The sequence below is a fragment of the Alexandromys fortis genome, unplaced genomic scaffold (genome assembly GCF_014885135.2).
Source record: "Alexandromys fortis isolate MF-2015 unplaced genomic scaffold, M_Fortis_MF-2015_v1.1 scaffold_14, whole genome shotgun sequence".
Taxonomy (NCBI): Eukaryota; Metazoa; Chordata; class Mammalia; order Rodentia; family Cricetidae; genus Alexandromys; species Alexandromys fortis.
This window is the reverse complement of record NW_026067910.1, coordinates 9,850,430-9,863,929: the sequence shown is the minus strand read 5'-3', so window position 1 is coordinate 9,863,929 and position 13,500 is coordinate 9,850,430. Positions and strand designations below refer to the sequence as shown.

General features: G+C 43.2%; 1 protein-coding gene across 11 annotated transcripts in view; it reads right to left on the bottom strand.

Annotated features, from left to right (window-relative positions):
• Nucleotides 1-13,500, bottom strand: part of LOC126499088 (60S ribosomal protein L31-like) — a 78,668-nt gene that overhangs the window by 4,043 nt on the left and 61,125 nt on the right. For 8 of the 11 annotated variants that reach the window (XR_007590981.1, XR_007590973.1, XR_007590977.1 and 5 more), the window contains one exon: nucleotides 7,038-8,032. The exons of 2 other annotated variants lie outside the window; for them this stretch is intronic. Coding sequence is in view for 2 of the 9 variants with exons in the window: in XM_050138133.1 (XP_049994090.1) it covers nucleotides 7,725-8,032 (308 nt within the window). In the remaining 7 variants the exon portion in view is untranslated. Of the gene's footprint in view, nucleotides 1-7,037; nucleotides 8,033-11,538; nucleotides 13,192-13,500 lie in introns of those variants that run through there. One more of the 11 variants, XR_007590976.1, reaches the window with a different exon arrangement.

The window sequence follows — 13,500 nt, the reverse complement described above, 5'->3', positions numbered from 1 at the left end:
ATCCTCCAAGCTCAGCCTCCCAAGTACTGTGATTGCAGTCTCAAGTTGCCGTGCTAAACTGAAAACAGAAGAGACATAGATGTGTTTCTAATGTGCTTAGTCATTTCTAGCATGGTTCATATGCACACAGGATCCTACAGTAAGTACTAATCATAAAGAGAACATTAGAAAGGTAAGTCAGAAATGGCATAGAAAATTAATAAAACTATACACCACCATATCTATTTACTTGTCAGAGACCAGCTTTGACAAAAATAGCGCTTACCAGGGTAGGGGCACAAGGATTAGAAAAGTTAGTAAAGAGCATGAAGACGCAAGTAAAAATAATAAAACAAGCCGGGCGATGGTGGCGCACGCCTTTAATCCCAGCACTCGGGAGGCAGAGGCAGGCGGATCTCTGTGAGTTCTAGACCAGCCTGGTCTACAAGAGCTAGTTCCAGGACAGGCTCCAAAACTACAGAGAAACCCTGTCTCAAAAAAACAAACAAAAAAAAAAAACTCTGTAAACAAAAAATAATAAAACAGAAACATAGGATAGTATCGGGAGGGAATTCAATGAATATTGACATTCACCAGCATTTAATTTTCCATACACTCTTATACCCCAATACAAGGGGGAAGAAGACAAAAGACTGCTTTAACATGTTACAAAAGACAACTAGAACAGTTATTTGCTTTAATACATTGAAACATCAAGCCAATAGCATTCTGTTGTTGAGGCAGTGAACCCAACCTAGACCAAGTATCCTGAAGGCAGCCATTCCCAAGATCAAATTTCTTCAATCAAAGGAAGGAGCAGAAGTATGCTAGAATTCTCTGACCTCCAGACAAGGTGCAAATAGGCTTACATTTTTGGGATTCCACATTTACTGACTTTTAAATTTTCTACTAGTCCCAAAGAATTTAGTTTTCATTCTTTTGCAAATATAGAAAGTGGTTAGCAATCTACATAGATACCAAATACCTCTGTTACTTAAAAATAAGACTTTTAAAATATGTTTAATTCTCCTCTGCCTCAAAGTGACAGCCAGTCACATTTTGTTTGTAAATAAAATGGGGCCGATGAGCTGGTGAGATGGTTTGGGAGGGGTAGTTACTGTGTTAGACCAGGTACATGAGGCCAATGCCCAGAAACTGTGTAAAGGTTGAAGGAGAAAACTGACTGGTGGTGTTTAGAATGAGAATGTCCCACACATGCTCGTGTTCTAATACTTGGTGTCCAGTTTGTGGGACTGTTTGGGAAGGATGGGAAGGTGTGGCCTTAGTGCAGGTATATCACTTGGGGGCAGACTTTGAGGTTTCAAAATACTTGTGCCATTCTCATTCTCTCTCTCTCTCTCTCTCTCTCTCTCTCTCTGTCTCTCTCTCTCTCTGTCTCTCTCTCTGTCTCTCTCTCTCTGTCTCTCTCTCTCTGTCTCTCTCTCTCTTTCTCTCTCTCTCTCTTTCTCTCTCTCTCCTTTGCACTTGTAGGTGAAGATGTACAGTCTCAGATACTGCTCCAGCACCATGTCTGCCTGCCTGCTACGATGTGCTCCACCAGGATGGTCATGGACACTACTCCTCTGGAACCATGAACTAAAATTTCTTTCGTAAGTTGCTTTGGTTATGGTATTTTCTCACAGCAATTAGAAAAGTAGCTAAGACATAGTTGTCCTCTGACCTCCACATGTGAAATGTGACATGCACATGCCTACCTGCAAAATGCACACAATAAAATAATAAATAATTTTTAATGGGAAATATGACTAATACAATTCTAGCCCTCTGAAACCATAAGCCCTATTAAACATTTTCATTTATAAGTTGACTAAGGAACTATCTGATCCATAAGAGCAACAACATAGGCAATTCTACACAAAGGTAATTCAAGTAGGGAGCCAGGTTCCTTCCTAAGCAAGCTGGGAAGTTAGCAGCATCAACCACATTGTTGTAGGTTTAGGGTCATGAAAGATACAGGAGTAGGGGCTGCAGAATCTTCCACTGAGCTTAACAAAAGCTACTGAGGACAGGCATATAACAGGGAAGTCCCGCCATGGAGGCCTTAAGGAGCCATTGAATAAAGCTGTGAAGGTGAAGCCTAGATTGCCATGGAGACCCCAAGATGTTTGAGGTGCTAGAGCCCTGGGATTCTGTTGAGAAGAACTTTGAGAGGGAGTGGAACCAGCCCGAGAGAGAGAAATGTGTTGCAGTCATCAAAGCTGGAAGGCATGGGAGCTCTTACAGCCATCTAAGCCCTTTATTGATAGATAGAGAGCTACAGGAGTTGGAGTCTGTTTTGTTGGCTTTCATTCTTGCTCTTGGTCTACTATTACTCCATCATGCCCCTATTCCTCTTTGGAATGGTACTGTATGCTCTGTGCCATTGTACGTTAGAAGTATGTAATTTACCTTTTGATTTTACAAAGTGTCACAGGTATGAGATTACCTCAAGTCTCAGAAGACACTTTGGACTTTAAAATAGTGTCTAAACTATGGAAGACTATGGGGGCTTCTGAAGTTGGACTTAATACATTTTGCTTTATGATATGACTACATGTCTATGGGTACTAGGAAGCAAAATGAGATAGTTTGAATGGGTATGTTCCACACAAGCTCCTATATTTGAATATTTAGTGGGTAGTTGGTGGAATTGTTTTGGAAGGATTAGGAGGGGTGACTTTGCTAAAGGAGGTACATCACTGGACTGGGGTGGGCTTTAACATTCCAATAAGCCCACACCAGACCCTCTGCCTCTAACTTGCAGATCAGATGTAAGTTCTCTGCTACTGCTCCAGCACCATGCCTGCCTTCCTGCTATTTTGCTTCTTGCCATGATGGTCATGAGCTTCTCCGAAAGTAGAAGCAAGCCCTCAATTAAACGCTTTCTTTCACGAGTTGCCTTGGTTATGACATCTTTTCATAGCAATAAAAAAGGAACCAAGACACCAACACAAGAGCCACGTTGTTTTACATCAAAGGGACAGTGTGATTCAGCTAGAGGAAGGATAAAAGGCACGAAATAAAAGGATTTTATAACTTTATCAGTAAAAGTATTGTTACCAAGTGTTGGTGTCCCATAACCTACCTCCTTAGTCTGCATGTATTCCAAAAGAAAACAGGAAATATAGGCTGTCAAGACAGATTAGTGATGCTAAATCTGATAATCTTGAGTTCAATCTCCAGAACTCTCTCGTGGTGAAATGAGTAAACTGAGTCCCTCAAGTTGTCCTCAGACTTCCATGTACACTGGGACATTCATGCACTCATACTCATACATAAAAATGTAAGTAAATAAATGTAATTTTAAAATGAAAACTCTAAGCAAGTCTTAAATCACAGCACTTGGGGGCAAGGTTCTCTGAGGTCAAGGCCAGGCTGGTCTACAGAGTGAGTCTCAGGACAGCCAGGATTACAGGATTACACAGAGGAAACCCTGCCTCAAAAAAACAAAATAAACAAATGAAAAATTTTTTAAAAAAAATGCAAACTTAAAAAACTCAGGAAACAGAAATTAATATGGGAAAATGGATTTACTTACTGTTATGGCCAGGCTAAGGAAATAAAGGACCTCGTTTCTTTTTACCATGCCTGTTGTAATGTAACAACTTATAGAGAACAGTGAGACAAAGCCAGATGACATGTCCATTTAGGCTTGATGACATGTACAGATTAACCTTTCCTGGGGGGAAAAGCCATGTGGCTCCAGGTTGTGCGGATTGTCTCCGCTCTCTGTTAGTTTTTGTTCTTCAAATTCAAGCCTGAGAAAAATGGAACAGACACTCTGTCCTAAAATGCCCCTTGTTTTCTGACAGGCTCTCTCATGTTTCCCAGACTAACCTCAGACTCATGATGTAGTCAAGGATGATCTTGAACATTCGATCCCCCTGCTCCTGCCTCCGCTCCTGGAGTACTGGGATTGTAAGAATGTTCCACTATGCCCAGCTTGGGTGGTACTGATGATCAACCTTGTGCCTCGTATCTGCCAGGCAAGCCTACAAACAGAGAGATAGCTCCAGCTCCCAACATCTCCCATCCCCTCTTTTTGAAAGGAAAAAGTCTTTAGATTTTATGGACCGGTGGACTCTTGGCCCCGGAGAGTTGGCTCAGTGGTTAAGAATACTTACTTACTGCTCTTGTAGAGGACCTGGGTTTGGTTTCTAGCATCCATACAGCAGCTCTCACCTGTCTATAACTCCAGTTCCAGAAGATCTGACATTCTCTCTTGGCCTCCGTGAGTACCAGGCACACACATGGTACACATGAAGGCATGCAATCAAACACTCATAAAATAAACATTTATAGTTTGGTAAGAACCATATCTGTTCCCAGCCTGGTCCCTTTCTCTCTGTGTGTTTTTGTTTGTTTGTTTGTTTTTGTTTTTGTTTTTTTGGTTTTTCCGAGACAGGGTTCTCTGTGACTTTGGAGCCTGTCCTGGAACTAACTCTTGTAGACCAGGCTGGTCTCTAACTCACAGAGATCCGCCTGCCTCTGCCTCCCGAGTGCTGGGATTAAAGGCGTACGCCACCTTGAACAGAGTCTCACACTGTAGCCTAGACTATTCTAGAACTCACTATGTAGCCCAAGCTCCCCTCTAAGTCAAGGTAGCCCCTCTCTGGTTTCCGAGTACTGGACAGACACGTGCCACCACTCCCAGGTTGGGCCTTTCCTTTGCTGGACATATTTTCTTTGGAGATCAACTTCAAGCTCTAGCCCCTGGGTGTATGTTAATACCAGCTAAAAGAGTGGTACAGAGGTCTCTATAGAATTCAGAATATTTCTTTCTGCCTGGGCTCCAGCCCTCTCTTCAAGCACAGGATTGCAGTGAGAGTTTCCGGATGTTTTCCTATGAGGGCCGATTGTGTTTTGTTAGCTTCAGGCACTATTTCCCGTTTGTCTTTATTTGGAAGCTAACCATCGATAAAAGTTATGTTTGGATGCCAGCTTGACAGAAGGTTACACCAAAAACTGAATTTGTATTCTGCCAGTTCATCTAAGTAGGCGCTCGGTTGGTGTCCTCCCTGCCCTGCATCGCTCAGAGCCAATGCAAGCCGTAGAAATATTTTTCAAAAGGTGTGGAATATGGCAAGCGCATTCCTCGGGAAGCTGGTGCAGGAATGAGGCATGCGGCATCGCTGGCTAGCACGCACTCTGCTGCCTATTTGCTGACTCACGTAGTCACAGTCGGGTGGGGCCGCAGCTGGGCCTTCAGTGCCTCAGTCCTGACTGGAGCTTATGATTCACTTTCTCTGGCTTTTTTTTTTTTTTTTTTTTTTTCCTTCTGACACATGGGGTATCAGTTTCTCTCGCGGAGTGTCGCTATCCTCAGCATTAGAGGCCTGGAGGCAGACAGACAGGAGTTCCGGTCCTTCCTTGTGGTTTTCAGCCAAGCTTCAAAGACTCTGCTTGTTCCTTGATCTTCCTACTTCGCATCCACCCACCCCTCTCCACTGCCTCCCTTACAGACTTCAGACTCGAGCACCAAACAGAAACCCAGCTCTGACTTTGTTGCTTTGTTTAGCAGCCAGCTGGGGCCTTGTTAGGAATGGCACCCGGGGCCTTACCGTGCTAGACAACAGCTCTGTCACTAAGCTATATCCCCCGTCCTTGATTGTTTTTGTTGTTTTGAAACTATATTTCATGCTGACGTCAAATTGCAATCTTCCTGGCTTCACCTCTTGATTAGAGGCAAATTAGCTACTTTTTAAGAGTCGGCTCCCACAGTAACTATCTTCTTCTGCGTGTTTATATTTTCTACTAGTTCTGCTCCTCTCAGGTTCCAGAATGAGGAAAACCTGGCTGCCGAATATTCAGTTTTCCAATGATACATATAGCACCCTTGTAAAGGCTTTAACAAAGGTGGGCCAGGTTTGGTGGGTAGGTGGGTAGGGGCGGTGGGAGAGTGGTGGGGGTGGGGATCAGGAACTGAAGTCCAACCGCTGCTGCAGGACAAGTTCAGGCAAGCCTAAACTAAATGAGACCTTGTCACAAAAATGTGGGGTGTGGGGTGTGGGGGTGCAGATACGGTGAGGTATGACTTTAATCCCAGCACGTAGGAGATCTCTGTGACTTCAAGGCTACCTCGCTCTATATACCAAGTCCAAGGCCACTCAAGACTACATGATGCCACTCCATTTCTAAAACAAAAACAAAAGGAGGGAGAAAGAAAAATGAGGGGCTAGCATGAGACAAGATCTTGTCCTTCAAGGACCTGATAAACTAATGAAAGCCACACTGTTCTTGATGATTCTCCATTGAAACTGTCATCTTACCAAATACATGTCCATATTCTCTTGCAGTAATTTGGATGCAGGTCTCTTAGCTGAAGCAGATGTGTAGTAAGTAATCCCCCCTCACACACACTCTCACACCCAGGCCAGCACTCAGCATATGTCTTAAAACCATCTTAAATATAGTCATAGTCATCACCTGAGGATAGTTTGTCATTATATGTTTTGCTCTTTAAACATTAAGTTCTGAAAAAATAACATCAGCTCGTTTTAGGAAATGAGTCATGGGATTTCCAAGAACCGAGAGGTGCCATACAGGATATACCCCTGAGCCTGTTTCAGAAAAGAAAAACTTTAGAGTAATCAAAGATTGGCTAAAAATTCAGTCTCCAGCTAAGTTCAGGAGAGACAGGCAGCTCGGCATGAACAGGGCAATGGTTCTGCAGCACAGCCAGTATCCCCCCCCCCCCCCCCCCCCCCGTGAAAACTGATCCCTGTATCTGGAGTATCAGCATATGTGGACAGCACTCCCCAGGCCTACGATCAATGGTGGTCGAATCACCCCAAAAAACAATATCAACATCTAATCTGTTTTATCTAGCATTATAACTGTCCAGTTAAGTATTATGTTTAACTTTTACAAAGAAAAAAATTCCAGAAATTCTCTGTGCAATTCTTATATACCTGCCTAACTTGAATTTGTTTAAAGTTTGGAATTCATCTACTTCTATACATTTTTAATCTTCAACAGCAAACTAAAGCTGATCAACATACACATTCAAAATTTCTACCCAACTCAAAAGTTTACAGGCTACAGATTATTGGAAATTATCAAAAAAGTGAAAATTATCACACATTTTTGTTCTTTGATATAGAAGCAAAATAATATTTACACCTGCTCCACCCCTTATTTTTCTTCTCATCAAGAACAAATGTTCCCTCGGGAGGCTGTGTATTTCTATTTCTGGTTATAGTCATCTGTTCTCTCTGAAGACTATCTGAAATGTTGTCTCTACATGCGCTCAGTCAACAGTCATGAACATTGATGTTTCTGCTGATTTCTTTTGTGGGGTATAGTGTTTATTTAGTGAGTATTGGGAAGGGTATAAGGGTAAGGGGGCTATAGAGGAAAGAGAGAAAGCAGGGGAAGTTGTTTCTTAAGAAGAAGGACAGACAGAGAGAGAAAGAGGTGGAGAGGAGGTGGAAGATCCACTTGCCTTGGTGGAAAAGGGGGTAGATTGGGAGTGGGTGGGGCTTGTCTCTTAAAGGGACAGGGTACCCAGGTGACTGGGCAGGCCAGTAGAGTTATAATTACAACATTATCACCTTTCTCTTATAATAAAAAGACAAGGAGTTAGGCATGGCAGGGATGAGGGTGTCTAGTTCTCAAGTCTTCTTCCTGCTTATTTGTGAATATTGGAGTCTTGGGGGACCTGAGAAAGCTGGGATGCCAGTCACAGGGTAGCTGGTTGCTTCACTCCTGTCCAAGATTTGTGGTGTGGAATTGTCCAGTGTCTCTTAGACCTTGCCCTGAGCAAGTAGGCCATTCATTCCAGTAGATTCTGTCCACTGTCTGGAGATCTTGAAGAGTTTAGATGAAAGGCAGTTCTTCCTAGTGTTTTGTGCTTTCACCTGACAAGAAAAAGCAAATTGTGGATGGATGCTGTTCTGTGCCCATCTGTCTTCTGTCTTTGGAGGAAATGGGGTGTTGCTGTTAGGAATCTTTTTCTCTGCATTCAGTTGGTGTTGTGTGCTGTGATGAAGTGGGCACAGGAAGTTGGAAAGTGGTCTGAGTCCAGGATTCCCAAATGCCTCAGCCCTTCTGCCTGTGGAAGGGAGGACACACAGAGAAAGCCTGGCTGAGTCATACACCAATGTTATGATCCCTGGCAGGTTCCCTGGTGGGTGGGAGACCACAGGGGGGCAGGAGACAGACAGTTATGCCATGCAGAGAGAGAGCTTAGGTATAGTTTATTTAGTGGATATTGGGAAGGGTATAAGGGTAAAGGGGTTATGGAGGAAAAAGAGAAAGAGAGAGATAGAGAGGAAGAGGCAGAGGTTGCCTTTTCAGAAGAAGGACGGACAGAGAGAGCCCACTGATATCTTCCAGTGGGTTCTATATGCAAAGATTCCGGTGTGTCTGGCAATTAGCAGTGACACTAGACAAACATGTAATTCTTGGGCTGCCTCGCTATCAGGTAAGCTAAAAAGCAAATAGAGGAGGAGGGGGAAGAAGGAGGGAGGAAGAAGAGGAGGGAGATTTCACCTAGAGTCACATAGTAATTTAGGTTCAGGAAAAAGAAAGCAGAAGATGAAGTCTTAGATTTTTAACTGCCTCTGGTTGTACCCAGCCAGCGGAAGGTCATGATGTCATACCACAGCTCATCTTCCCAGTGACCAGCTAGCTCCTGATAAGCACATGAACACCACTAAGTCCCTTGCTAGGAAATGCCCAGCTTAAAACACTTCTCATACATAATTTCTGTTGGATGCTTGGTTATTTGTGAGAAGTTTTTCTAAAATGGAAGTTCCTGGGTGTCCATAGGAAGACTTCTGTCTGCTCAATAAGTTCTCCATTTAGAAATTGAATACATTCTCTGGTTTGTATTTACCAGACTTCTCCTCCACCCTAAGTCAGTGTCTCACTAAATAACTCTGGTTCTCTAGAACTAAGTAGACAAGAATGGCCTTGAACTCATAGAAATCCTCCTGCCTCTGCCACCTCAATGCTTCTTTACAAAAATTCTTTAGGGTAGTCACAATGCATTTCGTTGACGTTGGTGTTTGTTTTTGTTTTTTGTTTGTTTTGTTTTTTGAGACAGGGTTTCTTTGTGTAGCCTTGGCTGTCCTGGAACTAGCTGTTTAAATCAGGCTGACCTTGAACTCATAGAGGATCTACCTGCCTCTGCCTCCCAAGTGCTGGGATTAAAGGGGTGTGCCACCATCTCTCAGCTGTGTTTTTAGTTATTTGTTTCTAAATGGAAACAGAAACTAGTTATTTCTACAGTCACAATGAAAACATTCTAAGATCTTCTGAATTTCCTTTCAGAGCTCTTTCTCATGTCACACGGATCTCAAAAGGAATATATTCATGAACCACTTGAGTGAATGACAAACTAGAATTTTCATGGGCACAAAATACCTGATGTGCTCATGGGAGCCTTCAGCACTGGGAAGATTTGTGTTTTAAACCTATATAAACTCTGGAGTTCTAACCACTATAAGCCGTCTACCTAGGAAGCCACCCTGAGACAGGAGTTTTACCTCTACAAGACAGCAAAAGTGTAAAAGTTTAAATAAAATGTTGTTATAAGTTCCTGGAAATCCAACAGTAAGGAACTATGCTCAATGTTCCTTTTTCATTCCGACTGCCACTGGAGCAAAATTTGTGAAGAACTGCTTCTGAGCTACCTGGATGGGAACCAAGTGGGATGAGGCTGAAAACAGCCAGTTCCCCGGTCCTGAAACAGACCTATGGAATTCCTGTAGAGGCTTGATGGTCTGCACCTTGCAATCTCCTCAGGCTCACTTTATGCAAATTAGTGTCAAGAATCATTGTGCTGAATATGCTCATTCACGGAAGACAAAAGGGCAACTATAAAGGAGATACCATGAATGAAGCAGTTCAGCTCTCTGTCCCAACAACACTCCAACCATCAGGATATAATGTGAGTTACAGACACTTAAAGGGAAACAAGGAGAAATAAATAGTCTATGGATTCATTGGTCACTAGTTACTGCTCAAAACACCCAACAGAAGCAATGCAAAGATTTCAAAGAAGACAGCTGGGGTGGTTCGGGTCCACAGTGGCCCGAGCTTGAGGCTGCTGCTATTGCATATTGGTGGATCTTGAAACAAGGTGTATGAGCTAGAACCAGAAGATGTCACCTTCGAGGAGGACCCCAGAGACCTACTTCTATTAACAAACTACTCTGAGCTTCCACAATCTCCCAAAACAACACAGTTGGGAGCAAGTGTTTAAACCCCACAGACGCAAGAAGCAGGGGGAGTTCTATCCGAACCCTAACCATTGTGCTCATGAATCACTTGACTTTGTTGTATCTTGTTTTCTTCTTTTTTAAATTACGAGTAATACTTGAGCGCTCTTGAGATGTGAAGATTAACTCAGTGACAGTAATAAGTGTGTTGATATATGCAACTAGAGGCTAATAAAGGAAAGGATTATAGGGCAAGGCTCGTGTGTATCATATCCTGTCCCTGAGAATGCTGTCACTTGCATTTTAGCTAACGGCAATAGTGTTGATGCTCAGGATTGGCAGCAAGTTAGAATAAGTCAGCATTTTTCATGGAAACTAGGTCACGTGGTCTAAGAAAAAAAAGGGTGACATTTACTTTGTTTGAGAACCCTGGAGCAGGATCTGCCTCAACCTGCCTGGTTCTAGAAAGTTTTCGTCCTGTTGACAAGACAATTAGCTCCGTGAGAACTGCAGTCTCTCCAGCTGATCCTAGCAGAGGAAGAAAGCACCTACTACCACCTCTCCTGTCTTAGCAGCTGTGGTCCGCCATCCATTTCCTGTGCCTGGGAATCGCAACCATATCTGAATCCCTTGAAACGATTCTTTGCTTGGACTCGGAGACCTTGTTTAGGAGCTTTCTAATTAAACTTGTAATATGGGTTTCAAGCGTCTGTTGTAAAAATCAAACCGAAGCTGAAAGAATTATTCAGGGTCTATGGAACACAGGTCTGTCTCTTATGGAAAACAGGTCCATGTCTTATGACTATTTTTTCTCCATAAGTGAAGAAAACACTTTAACCTTGACTCCTTATCTTTGCTTTTACTCCCAGACCCGAAGAAACAAGCACCCCTGACTTGCCCCCACCACACCATAATTTTGAAAGCATCTATGAGATACAAATTCAGATTTTTGAAGCCAAAAATGTCTGCAGAAAATAATTGAATTGTTTTCTTTCTTTTCTAAAACGTTGCTTCTATGTGCCACCACATCAAATTGTGAAGCCAAATTACACTTTGGTAGATTTTTTTTTTGGGGGGGGGGTTGAGACAGGGTTTCCCTGTGTAACTGTGTAACAGTCCTAGCTATCCTGGAACTAGCTCTCATAGACCAGGATGGCCTCGAACTCACAGAGATTCACCTCCTGAGTGCTGGGATTAAAGGTGTGCACCACCACCGCCCGGCCCAAATTACACTTTTAAAGTTTTTGTGCTATAGCCCGGCATATAGCAGTACCGGCCTGTAATCCCAGGACTCGGAACTCTGAGGCAGGAGTTTCCGATCCAACCAGGCATACACAGTAAACAACAAACAAAAGGTGAAGAAGATGCTTGTGTTTTTAAAATCTACCCAGGTTGTTTTTTTATCCATCACTAGGGGGCTAAGCTAATCAATCCGTTCTTCAGAGAACTGCCTGCCCTCGTCACAACTCTGGTTCGTCCTTGCTGCAAATCTGCTGAGCTGGCTTGCAAGCCCAGGAACAGTCTCCCATATTGTAGGAGGCTTTTGTCAGCAGACCTTGACCCTCGCTGTTAGGAGCCTCACCCACAAAGGTATTATGAAAGAACAGCGACCCTGGATCAAGTTGCTCTGTGTACCCATCCTCTTCGGAACAATGGGACACACTCTGTGATGTCAATGCTATCTTTGGAGACGATAAGACCTTAGACTCTGTAGCACGTTCTTCAATGTTGCTTTATGAGACGCACAATAGTAAATGTGTCTAGAGCACAGCTGCCGTCTCCTCTTCTTTTTTTTTTTTAATCATATTTTATGGCAGCATCATAAATGCTTCTGGAAAGCTGCAATGGGTGTAGAGGGAACCTGGCCGACACTCGAGTTTTTACAGAAACACAGGAACTACCTTGACAATCCGATGGATCAAGAAAACCCTGTTTGTTGGGTATTTCAAAGAAGAGCTTTAGCGAAATGAGCTCAGTTGCTGCTACTTCTTTTTGACAATAGCCATGAATCATTGATAGAAAAGCATGAGAAACCAGTCAGCAACTTAATTATATATCATTACCTAAGATAATGGCAACATTTTAGGCATGAATTAAACCTTTTGTGGTCGAGTCTTGCATCATTCCACAGAGTTGGTCCAGCCAGTGATTCTATTAAAAAAAAAAAAATCTATAGACAAAGCCCTCACGGTTTATTGTTCATTTAAGAGTGGCTGCCACCTTTCTTTGTAGTCATTTTTTCAAGACTGCAGGAGGAAGAAAGGATTTCTGTTCTGAAGACAGAAGAACAGCTCTGATGAGGGGTAGGAGGTAACAGTTACATCAGAGACTGAAACTCGCCGCCAGAAATGGGTCAGAACCATGCTGTTAAAGCCTAACCTCAGACCCAGGGAACTATTTGCCCTGACCTCTGACCTGACTGTAGGCTTGTCTTTATCCAGGCCTTTTTCTAAAGTAGAACCAAATTCCTGCTGAGAAGCAGGACCCCAGTTAATCACTCCCCACACCAGCTTTCTGTTCTGAAGCCTGTACACAACACAGTTGTGAGGGGGAAGTATCACATCCGCTGGAATAATGGTACCAAGCTCCCTTCCCTTGCTTCTCCAGCTAAGTTCTAGATGCAGTGATAACAACTTGCAAAGATGGGGGAAACTACCGAAGGGTCATGGAGGTGGACAGGTATCTGGCCGCAAGGTCTTAAGCGTTCCAATCCTTTTAATCCAACATTGGTCTAAACCACAATCACGGGACATCTGTACTAACCAGACTCGGTCCCCACCAACATTAGTTTTAGCCTTATTGTGTCTTTAAGTTTATTTTAAAGAAAAAGAAAAAAAACAAAAACAAAAAACCAAAAACAACAACAACACATGGTTTATAGGTTTCTGGTTCCAGGTCTGAGACATCGGAAAGCTCTAGGTGGGCATTTCTTCAGAGCCCCAACCCCAGGTGCTGAGAGGAACCCATCCTTCCCTGGAACATGAGGCAGGAACTCCAGCCAATCAGAAACTAGATTTGTTCGGGGAGGCGGTGCTCCTCAGAAACTCTGGAAATGTGCAAAGATTTAAGTGTATTAGAACCCATAAGCCATTTTAAGTGGACTTTTCTGTGAGTTCAGCCATCAATGTTTCTCGGAAAATAAATTTGCAGAGTCTCCTATAAGCCCATTCCTGTCTTCTCACAGTGCTTGGAAGCAGGTTCTCGCAGGGGTCAATGCTTCCTTCTGTGGACTTTCATGTGTGGAAAAAAAACCACATGGTGTTACAGTTTGTTTTGCCATATTGGTTTGGGAATTCTCTCTCTCTCTCTCTCTCTCTCTCTCTCTCTCTCTCTCTCTCTCTCTCTCTCTCTCTCT